Here is a 15098-nt window from a genome sequence, read left to right on the forward strand (position 1 = left end):
GAAAGGCTCTTTGCACCCTCCAAAGGCAGGGTGAGTGTGCAGCCCTTCCTGGAGGAACGACGGGAGGGAGGGGTGTTTGCAGGGGGCAAGGGGACGCGGTTGAGAGCAGTTTGGATGTGCACAGGGCTGGAAGGACACCAAGGTCCCAGCCTCCTCCTGTGCAACTGGCAGATGCAAGAACTGGCTCACGCCTGGACTTCTATCCAAGAACCTGCTCACAGCCCCCAGGAGCCCGGAGCCCGGAGGCTCCCCATCCACGCACCTGGGCACCGTACCTGCAGAGGCAGATGGGCGAGCTGCTTGAGCGCTCCTCGGGTCTTCGCGTGATGCGTCTTACTGTGCGTTTTGGAAATTATGCCAGCACAAAGCGTGCACAAAATCAAATAAATTTTCACTTCAAGTGCCTCCATAATATCTTTGAGTCAATTAGCTGTTTAGGATGGTTTTTTTTTTTTTTTTTCTAATTTGGCTTCCAAGATACACAGATGTTGACCTTGTGCAGGGCACACTATAAATCTGATCAAACTAGAGATCTTAACTGCCAATTAAAGCAAGGAGAAATGGGGCAACCTTTACCCTGCATCGATTTGAAGGATAGAGGGAAGAAAAACCTGTTGTGGGGCTTTTTTTCCCTAACAGTCAAGAACACAATTTGTGTTCCTCACGTAGTAAACATCAATACGCGCTACTGAGGAGGAAGAGCTTGAATTACTCGCTTAAAAATGCAGTGTATTGAATTTATGTCTTATTTGTTCAATTATGGTAATTTGGGAGCACTTCTGACACTTGTGCAATTGTTAATGCAGCTTGAGAATCTCAGGCTACTCACCTGGGTGGCAGTTTATACAAAATTCACATTTTTATATATTTTCTGGTCATCTATTATTTCGTAGTGGGAAAATGTAAGAAGTTATAGGTATGATTTATATTACAAGAGTGACGTCTCTTATTTGAATAGTTTAGCTTTTACATGCCTGGTCTGTACTTAATCTGGTAACTGTGGAAGTTGATAGAGTTAGTGGCAAGTCAGTGGAGAATGGCCCATCATGGAATTGTTAAAGCAGACAAGCACATTATCACTACGACAAAAGAACTTTACTGCAGTACCTTCCTCTCGCCACAGTATGTTTGCAACTGCAGCATCAGAAAATAGGGAAAGCCAGAAAATAATCAGGAAAAGAAAAAAAAAAAAACACAACAAAACAATGTCAAAATTTTCATTGTAGCAAGTAACTGAATTAATACTCATGTTTACATGAACTATTTGTGAAAACTCTGCAACATTCATTCAAATAAAATATCAGGAAAGACAGGTATTTCCAAATACATTTGCTCCTTCTAGAGACAATTCTGAAACTTTGACATGGGAAAACTCCTCACTGAAATGAAGCCAACTTTAGCCTGTGCAAAGATCAAAGTCTTACCAAAGCGAAGGTGTTACCTGCAAATATAATTGGAGGCATGGTACAGGCTGTGATTTTCTGTACAGGTTCAATAAGCAAGCATGACATCTTTCAGAAGCCTGAGACTGGCTGTTACAGCAGCTACACACTTTGCTGCATTTCTTCTTGGAATTTCATGCAACTACATTCTCTTTTAGGATTCAAATACTCTTCGAAAGCACATCTGCATTTGAATTTCTGTTTAAGATATATCCAATTATTTCTCAACACACTGTAATTTCCCTTGCTCAAGTATTCAAGGGAAAACGACCGATATTAACAAGAGTACATAAATCTATTTAATGAGGAATAGAATATATTTTCCAAAGAATCGCCATGAGAGTACGTATTTATGGCTAACTTCGTTTTCAATTCTTGCTCTATATTAACAGCCAGAAAAGCAGCAAAAATCCCATTTGCACCTAGCCTTTTATTATCGCCATGAACCCAGGCGATCTCCCAAGTAGTTAAGGCAGCAGAATTAGGAAGGATCAGGCCTCTGGGAGCTTTTCCACTGGGGCAACTAATTGCCTCCTTCATTAATTGTGTTTTGGGGACAGCGTGGTCAAGATAACACTGCTGTACTCCTACGGGAGACACACAGCTCCGAGTGGCTGGGAGAATATTTGTCTTTGAAGTGCAAGGTAATTTCACATGAAGGGAAACCTATTTTGCTAGTTTGTGATGTCAACACAGGTAAAATAAATAATTCAATCAGACCATTTTTCAAGCGTCTAAATATCTGAGAACTTTGACTCGTAACTGGCTTTAAAAGGGGAAGTCTTGTACAGAAATCAGTGAAATCTGTTTTCTGAAACCACATATAATTCGACAAACCATTAGGACTTGGATTCTTTTACATCTAAAACTATTGCCAATGTGTTCCTTTAGTAAAGATGTTACCCGTACCACAGCCAGTAAAATTCTGGCACATTCAAGGCGTCATTGTTCTGGACGAGGAGATTTTACCTTCCTCACGCGGTTCCTTCCCAAAACAGTATCCAATCCTCTGATCAAAGCATGGGCAAAATTGTCATTACCTTATAAGTAAGACTCCAACCTACTACATGCAACGGACTGAACTATTAAATTGCACGGATACCACCACATCTAGATACACTTTAAAGAAATAAATACATGGAAAATTAAGCTTACGGGTCTTTCTTGCCGAATCTTCTATGAAAAGCGAAGATATGTCCTCATCCACTCCCACCTCATTTTTAGCAATGCAGGTATAGGCGCCAGTGTCTTCATATCGAACGCTATTGATATGAAGTTCACTTCCGTTTGCTGTAAGAAAGACACCCATAAACAGTGTTCCTCACTGCTGCTAATTGCTTTCACCGCCCTTAATTGCCTTCCATTGCCACAGCCGCCCGGCGACGGCTGGGCAGGGTGGCTTCACCGCATGATGTTTCCCCATATGTAAACAGAGGTACGTGGGGCTTTCTCACGAGAGCTGCTGTTTTGCTCCTTTCCATTAGCACATACACAGTCTGTGCCAGAAACAAACAAAGAACAATCCCAAGTGCAAACAATAAATTACATTTCATTTATTTCTTCTTGTTAAAAAAAAAAAAAAAAGTGCTTTGGCTTTAGGGGAGAAAAATTCACTTCCATTTTGCAAGCTGTTTTTCATCAGATCATTAAAAACTTGGGTTTGGGAGGGATCTTTCTACAGTTCCTCCTATTGTTTTGCTTTCTGGAGTGGGACTGTTGCCTAAAACCTTTGGAAGATTTTGCGATATCGCACCCAACCATGCAGGGATATCTGTGTTGCCAACACTGGTTGAGGGCTGCAATACACCACAGCCAGATTGCGGGGCGTGTGGGGAGGTTTTTAATATTTTTACATAGAAAATGGCAAAGAAATATTTTTGCCTTTCATCGTGTCTGTCGCACCCTCATTTGAACAAGAACCAACAGGGGTCACGAGCCTGATTCCCTCCGCAGAGGTGGGCGTGATAGGTAAACTGCAGCCCAATTCTCAGCTGACTTGCATCCAATGTAGTCCTTATGCCTGAACAAATAATTTAATTCATTTCTCTTCTGCTTTGTGCAGCTGTACACAAGAGGTGAGGCAGTGGAGAACCAGGCCCGCTATCTTTAACAGAATGCTGTTACCGCTTGTATCAATCAATACTGTCTTTCCCGAGAAATTCACGGGAGAAAAAGATAAAAAGAAAGAACAGGGGGTTTGTAACACAATTTCCAACAACTGTGGCTTAGCAAAAGTACAAGAACTTCTAGTTTAAAGTGCGAAATAATCCTCCTTAATCCCCGTATACAATACTTTAATTAATCAAAATTCTGTTCTTACCTAGGAGCGTTAGTTGTTTGGATAGTTTTGGCATGATATCAATGCCGTTCTTTAGCCAGGTAATTCGGGGATTAGGGATGCCTTCGGCGTGACATTTGAGGCTTGCCGACACGCCAGGCTCCTGCGCCTGCGTTTCAGGGTAGACGCGAATCACTGGCGGCACTGCGGGAAACAAAGAATCGGCGACTTTAAACTCACCCGCCGGGTGCCAGCCCTAGGCGGTGGCTCGAGAGCCGCTGCCTTCAGACGGCGCTGCAGAAGAGGTCTGATCCAGGAACCGGGGAAATACGCAACGTCCTGGCTTTCAGCGCGAGGTACAGTAACAATTTTTCTACAGCTCGACTTTGGGGGCAGAAAATAGAAAATAATAATAGAAAAGAGTAAACTAATAAACCAATGCCAGGGAGCAACCTCGAGATCTGATTTTGTAATTAGACTGTTCTTGCTTGCTCTTGCTTTCTTTCATTAAGTGACTCGTTGAACTTAAGTAAAACTGAAGGTGGGTACTCACATATTTAAAAATGAAAGTATAAACTCCAAGCCTTCACTGAATCTGGTAAGGAAGGAATTTGAGTTTTTGCCTATTAGAAGTAGCATATTATTCAACATTTTAATTAAATACCCATCAGGAAATAGCCTGTACATTCACTACCTGTCATTCTGAACAAATAAAGTGTTTATAAATTACTTCTCTTTTTTTCTGAGGCTTTCAAAATGTGACTTGCTTTGTTTCAGGAAGCCCCCTCTGAACTATTTAAATACTCAGTTGGCAGAACTACTAATTATATTACAATTATAGACAAGTTCATTGATTTTCAATCACATTGCCTTCACTGCTCAAATCAACAAGTCTTAATATCACCCATTAACTATTTCTTAACAATCTACCCACACTAAAGAGAATTTGCAGTATCAGTGCGAAGTATCAGCGGGACCCTCCTTCCTTGCACCTCAAGGGACGCAACAAAAGGGGATGTGAGGATGTGCTGTATCACAGCTGATGGTATTCGACGGGTGGTCATGGAGTGCTGTGTTTCATAATCAAGTGGTCAACTTTTCTACCAGATCAGGAGATTTCGGGACTCATGATGCAACCATTGAAAGGTGTGGAGTTTTGTAAAACCACAGTCAGAGCCAAATGTGGATGTGATAACTGGGGGCCTAACTTCTTCCTCAAGGAAAATGAGTAACCTCTGCTAGCACTCGTGGAATACTGAGGAAAATTTGCGGGGTTTTTTAGAAAGCCTGAGTCAATAACAAACTTCCACTGGAAATCACTGGCTTACGGTACCTAACTCACTGCTGTCTTTTTATATAGTCCATTGTTAGGCTCCAGGACTGGCAAAATTAAATTGACTTAACAGTTTCTTTAGAGTAAAATGAAATCTGTGTTTGCAGCTTGCTATGCGCCTATATATCCGCATGGGGATAGTTTAAATAATTACATTCACTAGCATATACTTTCCATCTTTCTATTTTTTATGGCCTTTACCAGAGAGAGATGTATTTTACTTCTGTCTTACCTACCAGCTGCCAAGTATTAACCAGAGTTGAGTCATCAGCTTGGAAGGAAATCAGCCACGACGGAAAGCCCTCAAGTCTACTTGTTTTTTATAGCTTTAAAAGCGAGAGATTGTTCAAGTGTAATCTGAGAGGAAATGCCTAGGGGCAACTGGAGAGACAAAAAAATGGGGACTTCTAGCAAAGGTATGGCTTTAAACTTCACCTCTGCACTGGCCGTGTGGATTTACTTCCTCGTCTTCCATTTCCTCTACTCGAGAAGAAAAGAAAACGTGTTGTAAGATGCAGAGCAATGAGTAAAACACCACGTAAGAGCTCTTTTAATCAGGAGGTTATCAAAAAGACAAGGTTTGTTTTACTAAATTGAGTTTGCAAATTCTAAATAAAAGCATTTACTAGCTTCTTCTCTTCTCTTCTCTTCTCTTCTCTTCTCTTCTCTTCTCTTCTCTTCTCTTCTCTTCTCTTCTCTTCTCTTCTCTTCTCTTCTCTTCTCTTCTCTTCTCTTCTCTTCTCTTCTCTTCTCTTCTCTTCCTCCCATCGCTGTCAGGGTTACAGCTCCTCCTGACTTCAGGAGGTGGCAGATCAAGCGGAAGGAGAGCAACGAATGCGATCTGCTGCTGCAAATGGCTGGCAGCTGCCAGAGCCTTCCCTGCATTTATTTAAAGGACAGTGTCCAAGCAATTCAGGGGGATAAGACTGAGAGTCAGGAGTTTCTGATGCCATCTGTACCTCGGAAAATTAATTTAGATTTCTCCGAGTCAGTGTCTCCAGGCGTGATAGGATAAAGATAGTAATTTTTGTCCACTTTGACAGAATTTTATGAAGGTCCTGCACTCAGTGCTTGTCTCACCTATGATTTGCCTGCTACTAGTAACATTTGTAGAATGAAATGGTTTAGGAACTGAGGTCCATTGAAAGTCTACGTCCACTGACATTCAGACTCATAGATGAGAGGTGGTTTGTCTCCTACAAATGCATAGGAAAAAACTTACAATACCCAAGCAGGTGAGATGTCCAAATCCTGGTGAAGTCAATAGGCAGTTAGTAGTTAATGTTCCCAGGTACTTTCCTAATTCTCCAGACGGCACAAACCTGCCTCTTCTAGTCCACAAGCAACGCTGACCTTCTCTGCCTGAGGGTTTGCCTGCCCCAGCCTTTCGCAGACAGACTTGTGCGCCCATGCTTGCAGCTAGCTACATGAAAACCAGCTCTGGAGCGAAGCCTGCAAGGTCCCATGCCCCATGCAGAGCTCTGCTCCTGCCAGGATACGGCTGCCTGCCTGCACCTGCCCGGCTCCAGGTGAGATGGAGATCACCCAGATGGGCTCAAGCCCTTCTCTAACGTAACCCAAGAGGCCAAAGGCACCAGAGCAATTTTACTCCACGCCTAGTGGTGTTTTTGCGCCCACCAGCTCTTAACAGACAGAGCCCGTCCCAGACATCACCTATTTAATGCTCTCAAAACCAGTGCGCATTGATCGGGTTTTCTTATAAGGGTTTGCTTTAGGCTTTCCTCTTCATATGGACACTCACGTCAGCACTCCCAGTGACTGCCCCGAGGCTCATGCTCCCTAGAAACAGGGCACTCCTTCGCAGAGCAGAGTTTACTTGCATCTCCCAGTTTTTTGCCTCATACCATGTTAGTCTGCATGCGCGTAATCCACATATTTTACCTGCAGAGCTGAAAACACAATAGATTTATATTGCAAAAAGTAGCTCAGGGGTCCTAGCCGCTGAATCAATGTTCTGCATGAAAATTAGCTTAACTTGAAATTACAGCAAGATGTCTTTTCAAGAGTGATTGATAAGGAAACTGCTTGTTTTCACCTACAAAAATATGCATTGCACCTCCATTCCTGCTCTCTTATCATTTTCTTGCTCCTTCCATTTTTAAACTTTTCATTTCTTCTCCCTTGTCTTACATAATCCATTGCACAGGTAAATTATTGCATGCAACTGCCTCGTGATAACAGCAAACTGCAGAATGCATTTTTATTGTCCTTGCCACAAATTAATACATTCTAAGTAAGCACATTTTACTTTAAACTTGCAAAGATTTCAGCTCCAGACTTTGGAATATATGGATTATCCTTTGCTATTTCCCTTGGTGAATATATATCATTGCTAACCACTACTGTGTCTGCAGCCAAAGGCAATATAAAAATGCTATTATCTTAAGCAAAGTAAGAAAAAAAGAGGTATTCAAACAAGTAAGAGATTGGGTAGATTGCCTACTACTGCATACTGAGTAGTGCCTTACTTGCGAGCAGACCAATTTATTACAATAAAACAGCTCAGGTGATAAAGCACACGATGAGCACAGATGGTGGTATCAAGCCCCAAAGACGTACATTGCTGCTATAGGACCTATATACTCCAAGGCTTAATAATAATTAATAGATTAATCATTTACTTGAGATGTTTTAATCTTTCCATTTATGATTTGAAAGGAGTTTGCAGCACTATATGTTTTCTCTTGAAAAGCCACATTAACAAAACATCTGTGTTGAAAACATCTCTCTGTTACTAGAAAATTTGTCCTATTGGACCCTTATAATTGGGCCGAGGTTCGAATGGCTTTTTAAAACCGTTTTCAAGGAATATAATGTTCTGATTTATGCTGGTATTTTCCAGAGTGCAAGGACCAAGGAAAATGATGCCCTACACTCAGCAGTCTCTTGATTTGCAAACTATCAATTCTCATAGTTGATTGCAATTTTATGAGATCCTTTATCCTCAGCAACTCTTTTTCTTCTTGAAAGTGATAAATTGCTTTTCCTCCCTACAGTTAGTGTATGCTGTACACATTTCCCAAGCAATATCCATACATAGGAAAGAACATAATTTTCCTACTGTTCTTGGCTTCTCCTGATCAAAGATACCAGCACATAGGATGAATTTTTCATTCTTAAACTTTGTGCTGCCTTTCAGCACGTTCTTTTCTTCTAAAGACATTAAGGGCCAGGTGTATCAATACACTGACTTAAATTTTACAACTGCTGTGAATCCTAAGATTGAGGAGCTCAACCCAAACCTACCACATCAAATGTCACGTGTGGGCTGCATTTCACATGTGTGCTTTATGCTTCTTGCCCAGAAGATGCGAGCCGGCAGTTTGGGGCATTCATCTGATGGTCTTCACATTTTCTGCCTAACAGGATTCTCATCTCTGCTTGTCAAAACGAGCATCTGGATCTGCCCGTGTTATTTCTGACACCGTGAACCAGCTGATACGAAGGGAAGCACTGCACGGCATTCAGCAGTCGAGCAAAACAACCCTTCTTGTCCCCTTCAGAAAGGCTGCTTTGGAGAGGATCTTCAGGCAAGCCTAGACTGTGCAATGCCCGATGCCGAGTCGGACAACGTGGACTTGCTTTTAGCATTGCACTGCAGCCTGGTTAAAGGGCCCGAGCACAGTGCTGCACGCACGTGGCTGGGCTGTGTGGCACAGGTACAGCGGCAAGGGACAGCAAGGACACCGCTTGCCTGCCGTGGACAAGCGCGTGCCTGTCTTCCAGCAGGATTTGACTGCGATGAAGTGAATTTACTTTCCTTGGGCAAGGAAAGAAACAACCGTGACAATATACTGGCTTAGCATACATAGTATACATAGAATACATAGAAAGCAAGGCTTTCTGTGGGTAAACTTCTGATAAATTTGATTAGTCTGCAATACATTCAGCTAGAGCTCTGAATCCCAAAAACTTTAAATTCTTGTCAAGATTGGGCTCTAAGCTTTCTATTTAAGCTTGTATCTCCTAATTTCCTGTATCCCCTAATCAATGAGCTGTTACAAGGCAGTGTCATGTTCTAAAAAGAGACAAAGGAGAAAGTAAGATAAAGAGAACATATTGGATAAAAGCATACAAAGAGGGTGCATATAACTAGGATCAGATTCTTGTAAGGAGAAAAAGGCAATAAAAGGAAAATATTTTGTAAGCTGGACTGATGGGCCTCAGTGGGAACAGTAAGCCAGGGCCCAGGTGGTACAAAAAGGATCAAAGAACACTCGAAGAGTTACTGCAGCTTTGAAAAACACTGAATTAACTGAAATGCAGTCTAAAAGTCGGGACCTGCCTGTACAGACACAATGAGCTTGGGAAGGGTTGGGGATAAATCCCTTTACTTCCAGCTGGTTCTTCTTTTTCTACTCTTTCCCAATAGAGGAACTTGGAGTTTTCTCTATTAGAAAGAGAAAAGAAAAAAAAAATTCTGGTCGTTTTCATAGAATAAAAAAAACCCCAGTGTTTTTGATGTTAAAAGTGTATCAGTCCCTCCCTGGAGGAGACAGGCGAGCGGATACACCCGAGTTCTGGCTGACTTGGTTCTGTCACATTCTCTTACAGTTTTAGTCCAACACAGAAAAGCAACAAAAAACCTCCTGTGTTGAAGATGGAGTTTTTAGTCTGATACAGACAGACAGAGACAATCCCCAGCGCTGAACAGAGCCCATCAACTATACTTAGGTTCTCGGCATCCTCACTCAATTCAGCTCGGCTCAGTTTCTTCCCTCTACTCCTGTCAAGAGAAATTCCTCAGTTTGTCCTTTATGTTACTAAAAACGGAGAAGGATTTCCTGAGCAGGGCTCTGCCTTGGGAACCCCACCATGCATCGGAAGGTAAGCGACGTTGTCCTGTCATCGGTGCTCTTGCCCCAGCATCAATTCCTGGAGGAAGCCATGACACGGGCAGAAAAGGAGAGAATTTAGTGATGTGGGCAGCCAGCCAGCCACATCAAAAACTGCAAAACCTGGCTTTGCAAAGCCTAATGGCTCATATGGGGATATCAGATGCTGTAGGACAAAGATTTCTAGACCCTGCAGTGTTTTCTAGCAAGCCTGGGTTGATACCAGCATGCATGGCATTTTTTGCAGTATTTAGTGACTATATAGCAACATTAAAAAGCCAACATGGACAGTGGGGTTTTTTGTATAACAGTGTTCTTGTATTAATAAGAAAACCCACATGCAGCTGTGGTGTGAAACTTCCATTTAAAGAGAAAACGGGATCTTTCAACAGCAAGTTAAATCTAAGTGGTGGGCATGAGCATGAAACGAATCAACCCCTCCCCACGCTCCACCTAGCTTTCCTCTCATTCTGGTTTTAGTTTCAAAGCCTTTGGGCCTTACATTTTCAGTGATGATAAAGCCTACATTGTTGTCTGCCAACTAAACTCCATTCAGGCCTCATAATATATCACATAATATATATAGGATTAAGTTGTTAGCTCGTGTTTCTTTCAACTGCCATTCATCAAACAAATAGCACTTTGAGGAAGGAAACCTGTTTTCCCAGCTGCAGCATGCACAATCTAGTTATCCACATTGCTGAGGCTTTACAGTTTGCTGTCTCAAAAGATGACAAATTATGATGTAGAAACATTAAGTCAGTTTTCATTCAAATCAACGGGATGCTTTGTACTCTCCTCCAAGTACTCGCTGTGGGGGGGGGGGGAGCACTTACACACATCCAGAAGACCTGAGCTGCAGTCAAACCTAAACCCCACGTCCACCATGGTGCTTCTTTAAGTGCATAAATATCCCTTTTTACTGTTTCCCTTCATGTCAGCCACTCTCTGTTAACCTGTGTGTAGCTATCTGCTCTTACCAGTTGACAGCTCTCCTTTGCAAAGGGCTGAGCACGTCTAGATAAAGAACTAAGTATTAATTTTCCTTATAATATATCCCCTGTAATAAAGAAGTTACTGAATTTTCCTGTAAAACTAAATACTTTCATACCAGAGTATGTCCAAATCTACCCACAGTGAGCAAGGGATTACCCTGTCTCCTATTCTGGAGATACTGCTGGCCATATCAGCATGCGGGAATATGGGTTCCAAGTTGGATAACGATTTTGCTGCTGGGGAGCTGGATACTCCACCGGCTGGTCCAATGAAATGCCAGTTTAAGCTACTGTAATTTTAAAATAAATGCAACTGACTGAGTTTGAGGTCAGAAGAAAGATAGCAAATGCCTGAATATAAGTTCCACCAGGCGCAAATGCGGTCCAGGGGACGGAGGTGAATGAGAAAGCCGCAATAGGGCTCGTGTGATTCTCTCCCCTGTAAAATGGCTTGCCCTCATTTTGCAAGCCAGTGGGCCAGATCTTTAGCCAACGTAAATAGCCCTCAGTGAACCAAGCTGACTACAACCAGGTAATAATCTGATACACAGCTGTGAGTTAGGTAGCTACTTTTGGAAACGCTGTGCTGTATTTATTTAAATATCCTGGGCTATTTCAGGCAACAGAAATGATTTTCTGGAAGAAGAAACTATTGAAGCAACACTTCTGTTGACAAAAGTAGTCATTAGTCTATGAGATGCTTTGAAACGCTGCTCTTAACTCTACGGAAATGTTACTGACAGCTTGTTTTACAGTCCGGATACCCACTGAAGCCCAGGTAATTATACACGGCCCCCCTTGGTACCTTTATTTTGATTGCCTGCGCGATAGCACGAGCGAGCAAACCCTCAGCTGCGTTCGCGCTCGTACAAAGACCGTGTGGCGCGCCGCTTCTCACGTCTGCGCGCGAGTGGGATTAACACGCAAATTTGCTTACAGGAACGTTTTCATGGATTGTCATTTATGCCATTTACTAACCATTCACCTGAAGGACGTGGGTCTGATACAGCTCTTCATAGCCGTAGGCATGACAGGTGTAATTGCCCATGTGAATAGTTGTTACCTTGGTGATGTAGAGGGAATCGTCTTCTCCAAAATCCTGTACGTAACAAAAGACAGGAAAGGAAAGGCGCCTTATTATTTAGTAAAAATATTTTAAACGCCACATGAAGGGAGACTACCTGTTCAGTGGTTTTGATAGCATCGCAGCTTGGAAACACAGCTTGAATTTTGAACAGTAAGTTTTAAAGTTCATAAATCAACACGCAGGGAGAAAATGAGCGGCAATTTAAGAGTAAGGCAAAGTAACTCGTCTGAGAACGTGAACTTTAGTGCTGGCTGCTAACAAGGTGGTCTTTGCACAGAAAAAAGATGGCAATCTCCAGCTGTTTAATTTATGGGGGAAATAATACCTGCGCGTTAACCTCAGACGCATAAAATGCTAACTTCTGGGTGGGTGAAGGTTTCCTTAATCTATGCGGGTTCTTAGAAAATGCACCGTAACCTTGAGACCTGATGAGAAAGAACTGAAACGGTCTGTCACTTATCTCAGACAATATCCTAGGCAGGAGACAAGGAAGACGACAAAAAGCATTTTCTCAAAGAAACTTGTTTTGGTCTGTAACTGCTTGACAAGTATCTTTCTTTATCCCCTTCATCTTCCTGAATCTGCTCTTGCATTACTTCAATTTTTGATTATAGATGGGAAGAATTTGAGTTAGTAGAGAGGTTTTGGCACTTGAATATGTTGTACAAGTGCCCTGCTTAAGAATTTGTTTCAAATTATACTTAACAGAACCACAGCACTGATGGGTACATGAAGCAGCTTCTCTTGTTACTCCATTAATGTTCAGACTTCTGCAGCTCCGGAATGTTTGTACTTCTATGCAAACCCAGAAGGATACATTTAAAAACCAGTTAATGGGCTTACAGAATGGGTTTTCTTTAATTAGCTCCATGCGTGAAGCACGCTAAACTAAACTCTTTGCAGAATTTCACTGACAAAGTACGGTAAAATTCAACTGAGAATCAGGGCGGCACAAACCCGGTACAATAGGGTGAGCGTTGAAGAGTGGTTTTGCTCGTGAAAACCCAAGGATCATTTTTCCAGTTTCCACTGTGCAGGTAGAAAGCCAGCCTGCAGCCAAGGGGTGTACTGGGAAAGCCGCCCGCAAAACCGCACCTGCTGCCACCCTGGTCCAGCACGGCCACCAGGAACGACATGGAAGCGCAGCACTGTAGCGCGGTGAGGAGGTGACAAGTCACAGCCAGGGTCTTCCAGCACAACTTGATCGAACCTACCAGGGTGGACGGCATAAAATAGGAACGCAAATTTCACATTGGGTAGATGTGGCACTTGGGGACATGGTTTAGTCTAGTCTACCCTTAATTGGTTTAAAGTGGACTTGGTAGTGTAGGTTAATGGTTGGACTGGATGATCTTAAAGGTCTTTTCCAACCTAAACGATTCTATGATTTGCTCTGCTGGTTGGGAGTCAAGAACTTGGGTCCCAGTTGTTTTGTGATGGAGAAAGGGAATCCATGCACAGAGGTGCTGATGCCGCTCCCTTTCCCTGCTGCCCCCATGGCAGGTCCAATGCCACAAGGAAGCATCCTCATCCATGCTGTTACTGCCAAACCCCCTGCCAGGTGCTCAGAAATTATGAGCAAGAGTTGTTTGATCATCGGATGGGCTGCTTTCTAAACTAGAATAATTTGGCACTCCTTACATCTTACTTTTCCCGCCTCTTCAGGGTGCATCTGCTTTACAGTTCGAAGCTTTCCTTTCCAGCCATGACGGTTTGAACATTTTTTGAAGGAAGCTGCGATTCTGAGGCAGACTTGCAATGCCAGCTGGCACCCTTAAAGGAAAGTACAGAGTAGCCCCTCTCTTGCAGTATGGGATTGATCTGGCACTACTTCTGCTGCCTCTTGAATCTTCTCCAATAACTTCTGTCTGGCACCAGAGAAACGTCTTCGTGCCTCTCCCCGCAGTGGCAGGCCAGCACGGGCAGGGGGGAAGGGAAGTTTGAGAACTTGCCTAGTTTTTAGACATGTTACAAGGCCAGTTGGGAGGGAGCGCTGAGAAATACAGAGTTTAGAGGCAGGACAACGACCCTTCCCAAAGCACAGACCTTGACCCGAGAGGGTACAGACATAACCACCCCGGCTCTGCCATCTGCTACCCTAAGGCACGTGCTGCCCCAATGTGCAAATGTATGAACAATTACAAAGAATGAGAGTAAATCCACAGAAGATCCTGAAATTCATTATCTATAATCAAAAACATCTCAGATATTGTCGCCACCTTGGCCGTCAGGCAGATTTGGCATCTACACTATGGGATAAGCTGGTTAAGCTACCCAACACGTTACTACAAATACCTACTCAAAAATTCCCATTTCAAGCATTTGCCTGTTTTCTGGTCAGCTAGATCTTTCCTGCCAGAAAGCAAAGATGCATGAGTAACTGCAAATAGAAAAGATATCAACCCTGTTCGAATGATATTTGCATGAGAGAGAGAAAATGCTTGCAGTAGAGGGGGCTTAATAACAGCTTTTAAAGTTAATTCCAAAGCAACTCAAATTGAGTTTAGATCAATAAAAGCAGCATGGCTACTTTTATGGAATGATTTATAAGGAGTTGCAGAAAACCAGGACAATAAAATCTTCTCTGTTTTAAGTATGTTGCTTCCTTTAAGATATCTCAGAAAAATATTATGAATGTTCGGTTTGTGCTCTGTAATTGTCTTTTTATGGGTGATCTGTTTTTTCCAATGCATACAAATGTATTAATATAAGTATAGACCCTTACAAAAACAAACTCATGCAAGATTATATTATTATTCTCTTCCTCTCCAAATGCCTTTTTTCTTGTAAAGAGAAGCTTATATTGGTAAAAGCATGGTTTATGACTTTATAAAACTATCTTCTGACTTCCAGCACGTAAAGAAGGTTATCAAATACAATTTAGGTTAACACCGTATCATTTAGGTCAGGCATAGAAGGAATTATCTGCCCTGTATTAGAACTTGCGCGTGCACACAGTAAGTTCACGTAAGAGTACAAGATTATTAAGAATGACCAGTATCAGATGTGGGAAGAAAACAAGTGATTAGGAAATTTAGGTTCAATACTGAACCTTTTGTTGCTACAAAAAGAATAGTGAATTCGCTAACAAATTAATGACTCTTTCT

At 42.4% G+C, this 15098-nt stretch overlaps 1 protein-coding gene across 2 annotated transcripts in view; it reads right to left on the minus strand.

Annotated features, from left to right (window-relative positions):
- FSTL4 (follistatin like 4) overlaps nt 1-15098 on the minus strand; it is a 239901-nt gene that overhangs the window by 14934 nt on the left and 209869 nt on the right. Inside the window, exons 8-11 of one of the 2 annotated variants that reach the window (XM_075715510.1) lie at nt 11883-12003; nt 3763-3924; nt 2598-2732; nt 1108-1134 (exon numbers count right to left, since the gene is read on the minus strand). In XM_075715510.1, the coding sequence (XP_075571625.1) occupies nt 1108-1134; nt 2598-2732; nt 3763-3924; nt 11883-12003 (445 nt within the window). The remainder of the gene's footprint in view (nt 1-1107; nt 1135-2597; nt 2733-3762; nt 3925-11882; nt 12004-15098) is intronic. The other variant, XM_075715509.1, reaches the window with a different exon arrangement.

The sequence above is a fragment of the Pelecanus crispus genome, chromosome 8 (genome assembly GCF_030463565.1).
Source record: "Pelecanus crispus isolate bPelCri1 chromosome 8, bPelCri1.pri, whole genome shotgun sequence".
NCBI lineage: Eukaryota > Metazoa > Chordata > Aves > Pelecaniformes > Pelecanidae > Pelecanus > Pelecanus crispus.